Source organism: Vicia villosa, unplaced genomic scaffold (assembly GCF_029867415.1).
Source record: "Vicia villosa cultivar HV-30 ecotype Madison, WI unplaced genomic scaffold, Vvil1.0 ctg.003006F_1_1, whole genome shotgun sequence".
Classification (NCBI taxonomy): Eukaryota; Viridiplantae; Streptophyta; class Magnoliopsida; order Fabales; family Fabaceae; genus Vicia; species Vicia villosa.
In genome coordinates, this window is record NW_026706090.1 from 202872 (window position 1) to 209809 (window position 6938).

The 6938-nt window shown below is 35.7% G+C and overlaps 1 protein-coding gene across 3 annotated transcripts; it reads left to right on the forward strand.

Moving 5' to 3' along the window:
• The first annotated feature begins 2053 nt into the window (after nt 1–2053).
• On the forward strand, nt 2054–6737 carry LOC131640228 (pentatricopeptide repeat-containing protein At3g53170-like). 3 transcript variants are annotated; one of them, XR_009295192.1, is made up of 4 exons: nt 2054–2451; nt 3993–5088; nt 5633–5743; nt 6006–6733. XR_009295192.1 is itself a non-coding variant. In XM_058910640.1 (4 exons), exons 1-4 carry the CDS (start codon nt 2104–2106, stop codon nt 5653–5655), a joined length of 1314 nt encoding a protein of 437 aa, XP_058766623.1. In that variant the 5' UTR covers nt 2054–2103; the 3' UTR covers nt 5656–6737. The 3 variants fall into 3 exon arrangements, 2 of the variants coding, with proteins under 2 accessions (XP_058766623.1, XP_058766622.1); XM_058910640.1 differs by having other exon boundaries at nt 3993–4160; nt 4314–5088; nt 5633–6737; XM_058910639.1 differs by having other exon boundaries at nt 5633–6735.
• The last annotated feature ends 201 nt before the right edge of the window (nt 6738–6938 follow it).

Sequence of the window (6938 nt, forward strand, 5' to 3'; positions counted from 1 at the left end):
GCGCCAACCGTATGTCTTGTACGTCGATCCTAGATATGAACAAAATTATCATTAAAAAGGACTGAACAATAAAAAGTACAAGTGGGATTTTTAACAGATATTAAACTAAAAGGACAACCAGGGATATATAACACAAAATCTAAAGACAAGTTTGGATATAGGTGTGCCTGGCCAAGGCCTTGAACTTTGATTTTAGAGCCATCTGCCATAGTAACAGAAGGAAAAGAATCAGAATAAGATAAGTGAGATAAAAGAAATTTCTTTCTAACATCTGATCAGATGCATTAGAGTCAAGGACCCAAGGGCCAAGGGAGGATGATTTAGAGATAAAGGATACATGATTACCGGACTGAGCAACGGTGGTAGAAGATGATGGTCGATAAGCTGCTTTGAATTGAAGGAACTCATTATACTCTCAACGGCCAAAGTATTAACTTCTTTGGTGATAGTCGATTGAGAAACATCAATGGCACGTGGTTATCGTTATTGTTCTCTTGCATTTGTACGACATTAAACTTCAATGTGATCTTAACGATTGGTTAGTTTCTCACATGAGATAAGCGAAACCTTAGTAAACGTGACAAAATTGGTGTCTCACATGAGAGTTGATGGCTTGAAGCAAAAAACAGAGTAAAAATCTGTAAAGAGTGTAGAATGACATGTCGATGATGGAAACTGTGACGAAACGGTCTTCCTGACACGCTGTCACACGTTGCTGGAGCGGTGGCGCGTCCGATCCATGCGCGGAAGGAGAAGTGGTGCATGGGAAGGGGCGATTGTGAGATTTTGGGGACTCACCTATCTGAAAGAGGTGATTCCAGAGATATAGGTATCTTGCCAGAATGACGTCAGAAGCGACGGCGCTAGTGGCGCCAGCTACGATTGTGGCCAGAAGAGCGGCAGTATGGTGGTGACCAAAATGAGTCACCGATTTTTTTTAATGAGAATGTAATGGGTCAACTGGGTAAAGCACGAAGAACAATGAATCTCAACAAACTCTAGATACCATATTGAAGTATAAGAGAGTTAGAGACAATTTAATAAATCGTGTGTTTAAAACGCACTACGGAGAGTGTATTATATATAAATAGATTACAACTAATTACTTGCTATAGTGGACGTGGGACTATTTTTTATACAAATATTCTTAACATGAATATTTAAAAACACCAAAAGTGAAAGGAAATAAAAAAATGAAAATATGTTTCACAAACTGATCTTACCGGGATCATAATGTAATCGTAGCCGGTGGACGTCGTGGGCTTGATGGATTTAAGGGAGGAGGGTGGTGTACCTGCAGACACTCCGAAGCTCAAGTAAGAATGTGTTTTGATGAAAATTCTGAAATGGAGAGAGGGATTTGAGAAAAATTAACTTGCTTTAAGATAAACGAGGTAAATTTGGAATCAATAACATCATCACAACCAATATTGGAAACGTATTGAGTCGAGACAAGGTAATATATTAATTACACTTATAGACTTTTTTTTTTTTAAGTGTAAGTAGAAAAGATCAATAAGAGTAAAAAATGGAATTTGATGTCATGTTTTAATAATGGGTGAATAGTCAATAACAGTATGGCAGCATGTGTGTTCATGGATGGGCATAGAAGTCGTTCAAGCAGCCTCGCTTATTGATCATTTGAATGCTTTCTCTGCTTTGGTTAAAAGAAAAGTTTCGGTGAAGAAGAAGCTTTTGATGTGGTTAGCAGCTATTTGGGTGATTTGGTGCAGGCGGAATGCAGTAATTTTTAAAAGCGAGGAGGCAATTGCCGTAGAGGTCTTTGAGCAGATACGGCTTTCTTCATGGCATTGGCAGATTATTGGTGCAAGGGTGAAGGGCCAAACTGATTTTTTTTTCTGGTGCCAAAATCCTTTAGAATCGTTGTTAGGATGAAAATGCTGTAAGTGGGCGAGTACCCCTTGTACTCTGTTAAAATTTTAATAAAATTCCATTGCTTATAAAAAAAAAAAAAATTTGAATAGTTGATTCTATCAAAATCTTCATCTTAGAAATATCTATAATATATTCTTAAAAAATAAAATAATGTTACCAAAAAATACAACAATTTTTTCTAATCCGTTGTTCTAAACATTCTCTACCATGAAGCATCTTCACTCTCCTCCTCCTTGTGTAACACGGGCTTCATCCATTTCTTCCACAGCACCCATAACCTGTTCGACGAAATTCCCAACCAAAAACCATCCAAATTCTTCAAAGCAACCTCCTTCTTTTCGTGTCCAATCCTTGAAACGGTCTTCCAAGCCTTTATCTCCAGGGCTTCAGAAGGATCCTAAGAAGGATTTGTCGCGCATTCTTCGAACTGAAGCTGCTATCAAAGGTGTAGAAAATAAAGCCAAGTCGTGGAAACATAAACAGCTCTGGCCTAAGGCTGTTCTTGAAGCATTGGATGATGCCATTAAAGGGTGTCAGTGGGAGAATGCTCTCATGGTTGGTACTAGTTTCAAATTTTTGTTTTTGATGTGGCCCTTTGTTTTGTTGAATGCTTTTCTTTGGCTTGGTTTTGTTGGTTTTTGATGGGGTGGGTGGGTGAACTTTGTGTCATGTGTATTTGTTCATTGATTACATGTTTTGACTGTTAATTTTAAGTTTAATGGAGATGAACTACCTATGAAAACCTATGATATTGCCGCACAAGTATACTTTGTAGCAGCAATTTGCTGGAATCTTATTTGACATCAATGCAAAAATGGTTTACCTTGACAATGCACGTCCCCTTTTCCTTTGGACTTTTTGATTGAGTGCAATAATGATTCATAAAGGTATGAAACTTCTTTGAAGTGGTTAAGTTAATTGAGATTTTTTTTTGTATAATTGGTGGCTATGTTCTTGATTGACTCTTAGCTCTGTAGATAAATCTTAGCTCTGTAGATAAATTAGAGAATATGTCAAGTTTTATAATCTACTCTAGATATTCGGTTGTCTGTGTTCTTTGGCTTGGCTTAGTGGAGTTTTTTTTTTTCCACGTGGAAGGTGAAATGGCAATATTAGCGAGAATGTTGGGGTAGCACCTTTAGTAGAAAAGATGGTGAAAAATAAACTTAGGTGTTTTGGGCATGTAAAGAGAAGGCCTGAAGATGTTGTGGTAAGGTGAGTAGATCTGATGGATAGAAGTTAAACAACTAGAAGCAAAGGGAGACCTAGAAAAATTATAAGTGAAGTTATTAAGAAAGATCTTAAGATTAGCGATTTGGATATATGCATGGTCTTGAAAAGAACATTATGGCGAAAGTTGATCCATGTAGCCAACTTCACTTAGCGGGATAAGACTTGGTTGTTGTTGTTGGAAGGTGAAATGAAATAATATGAATGGGTCAGTGGGTGGACTTGGTGTCATGTGTATTTATTCATTTTCATGTTTTGATGGTTAATTTTTGGATTGAGTGCAATGCAATGATTCATGAGTTATGAGGCTGCTTTTAAAGTATTGGATTGAGTTTTTTCAGTTTTGTAAAATTGGTGGCTCTTGAAATTGTAGATTTTATTGATTTCCTCTTTCTTTTGTAGTTAAAGTGAAAACGTATTTCAAGTGTGATTTTCTATTCTGGAAATCAGACAGTGTCCAAAAGTGCTTTCGTTTTGTTTTTCTCATATATTTTCCGTGTTGCTTGTGAACCTGGAAAGTTTTTGATTTGGATAATGGATATATAGTTTTAACGTGTTTGGAAAATCTTGAATTTGAAAGAAATTATAGAATTCTAACTTAAATGCTGTTGGTTATTTTTTAGTCTGCGCGCAGTTCTTAATTCTACTCTCATCAGATTCACTCATTCACCTACTGCTACTTGCACTCGTTCCTTCATGCAAACATAAGCATATTTTGCAAAACTAGTTACACTTTGCGACATATTATACTTTGTGATGTTAGTAGAGATGATTGGGTTTTGTTTTAGGCCGCATAACATAACTGGAATTGATTAAAGCTCTTAACTTTCAGCTTTATCTATAACATGATCAATTTCCTTTTGCAGATTTTCGAACTTCTTCGAAATCAACATTGGTATGAACCGAGATGCCAAACTTATACAAAGTTGTTGATGATGCTTAGCAAGTGCAAGCAGCCTAAAGAAGCTAGTCAGCTCCTTGAGACCATGTTGTTTGAAGGGCTTAAACCTACTGTTGATGTCTACACCGCACTTGTAAGGGTTTATGGACAAAGTGGTCTCTTTCGTCACGCATTTTCTATTGTTGAAGATATGAAATCAGTTGCTGATTGCAAACCAGATGTTTATACATACTCTGTTCTTATAAGTTGCTGTGCAAAATTTCATCGGTTTGATTTAATTGAACAGGTTCTTGTGGATATGTCATATTTGGGCATTGAATGCAACAATGTGACGTATAATTCAATAATCGACGGATATGGTAAGGCTGGCATGTTTGAGCAAATGGAGAATTCATTGACAGATATGATTGAAAATGAAAACTGTCAACCGGATATTTTCACGCTGAATTCTTTGATAGGATCATATGGAAATGGTGGGAAAATTGATCAAATGGAGAAGTGGTATGATGAATTTCAACTAATGGGCATAAAGCCTGACATAAAGACATTCAACATGATGATAAAGTCGTACGGCAAAGCAGGCATTTACGATAAGATGAATGCCGTGATGGATTTCATGGAGAGGAGGTTTTTCACTCCGACGATTGTAACATATAATACTGTCGTTGAAGTTTATGGAAAAGCCGGAGAAATTGAGAAGATGAATAACCAGTTTAAGAAAATGAAGCATTTAGGAATGAAACCTAATTCTGTAACGTATTGCTCGCTTGTAAGTGCGTATAGCAAAGCTGGGCTTATTGACAAAGTTGACTCAATCTTGAGGCATGTAGAAAATTCTGATGTTGTTTTGGACACTCCCTTCTTTAATTGCATAATTAGTGCTTATGGTCAAGCTGGCGACTTAAAAAAGATGGGCGAGTTATTCTTGGCAATGAGAGAAAGAAAATGCAAACCTGATAGCACCACCTTTGCGTGCATGATCCAGGCTTACAACACCCAAGGCATGACTGAGGATGCTAAAAAGATGGAGGACATGATGATTACTTCTAAAGATAGCTTAGGTATGTTCTATGTTGCAATTTCAAAAACTTGCTCTTTGGTGCGATTTTTATGTTCTGGTTTTATTCTGCTTGATAGAAAAATGCGTTGTCTAGTAAACATTTGTTGGCATGTGAGTGTATCATACACTGTGTATGGACTATGCATGTGTCTGTGCAGGACAAGTAAGACTGCTATAAAAAAACTGTACAAAGTGTTCGACTGAACCTAAACAGTTATACGGCACAGTTATAGCGGATTATGGCAGGAAATCCTCAATGTCGGCTGATATTTACCATTGCGACGTGCCCACAAACCGTCATGTATATCCGCCATAGCGACCATGGCCATGGCCACTATTTGATAACACTGTTCTGGATGGTTTTGACTGAGTCTTGCGTCTCGATATAGTTAACCTATTTGCGGCAATAATAATGATAGACCATTTTTGAGTTTTTCTTCTAACACAATCTCTATAACATTTATACTTACTATCGATTCTTTTTCCTGTGAATGTTTTTTATACTACTGAGTACTGACCCTCTCTACTAACTGTCTGATTAATAGATACTAAGTTGATTGGATGCTAGCATGGCCAATTTTGATAGCAGACTACACGTATCTATTCATCGATTTCCACGGTGATCCTAACTTGGAGAGATTTGTGAACTTTATCAGGTAAACATAGTTTCTTCTTGAATACATTACTATTTTCATGGAAAACCTTCCTGTACCTTTCAATTTAGTAGTTTACTATTCTCAGGAGTATATAGTTTTTTTATTTTTATTTATAGTAGTTAGATAACAAAGATAATATAAAATTGTTATCTTCTAACAATGATACATTGATGACTTTGGATGAGATTCTTTCAAATGATCGATTTTCAACAGAATCAGTTTTCAAAATTTTAACTGTATTTGAATATCACATGCATGAAAGGCATTGTCATCGTTGGAGTGTGTACATTAAACAAAGTGTATGTTTGGATTGACGGTGCGTTCAGCGGAATCACGGTGTATCATGATTATAGCAAAAGCTAAACTTTAGAGTTTCAACAAAACTTTGGTATCGCCGTGATTTCAAACATACACTAGGTCACTAGAAGTAGCGTCGACCAAATTCAAGTGCCCTATTGATGGACTATTTACTCTATCATGCAATGCAAGAGATTCAGTCAACCAATTGGTGATCCATTCTAGAGTAGAGTAATCCAAGTTCTTGAGGAGATGGTTGATGATTGGAAGTCTATACAAAATCTACCCAGCTTCCTTTCCTCTGCACTGTAATTAGCATAGTCCGATCCTACAAATACATATTGTACAAATTACTAATTAGTACAATATAGTGAGTTATATATATTTCAGTTTATTGAGATATGTAAATTCATAATACTTTTCCTCTATCTAATACTTACTGACCTTGTATTTATTGTTCATATTTTCTTCATAATGCAAATAAAAGAATAATAAATAAATAAATGAATAAGAAAATTAATGTTCTTTTATCAGTAGTGAGTGTTTCACATTAGTTTTAGACTATGAAAGTAATAATGTGAATAATTTTAAAACAAGTAAATATATATATTACATTAAAAATTGAAAACTGAAAATAAAAATTATTTTAATTTTTTTTAATGTGACATTCATTATAAAACAATAAAAATATAAAAATAATAAAACCCTACATGTTAACTATTTATTGTGCATTCAACAAACAATATACCATTTTCTCTAGTATTGTCGTTGAGGCTGCAGTATGCAAAACCCAATGTATCCAAATTCCAAAGTCCTCTAATGAAGTAAAAAACCTTCTCATCCAATGTTGGTGGGTTTCACTGAGCATTCACCACCATTTGTTTTGAGGGGTTCATTG

What these genes read in the sequence shown, in the direction of transcription:
- LOC131640228 (XM_058910639.1), top strand. Translation starts at nt 2,104, where the DNA reads ATGAAGCATCTTCACTCTCCTCCTCCTTGTGTAACACGGGCTTCATCC. An exon ending in AGTGGGAGAATGCTCTCATG is followed by an intron (nt 2,452 to 3,992) that starts GTTGGTACTAGT and finishes TTCCTTTTGCAG; the next exon opens with ATTTTCGAACTTCTTCGAAA. An exon ending in TACTTCTAAAGATAGCTTAG is followed by an intron (nt 5,089 to 5,632) that starts GTATGTTCTATG and finishes TCTGATTAATAG; the next exon opens with ATACTAAGTTGATTGGATGC.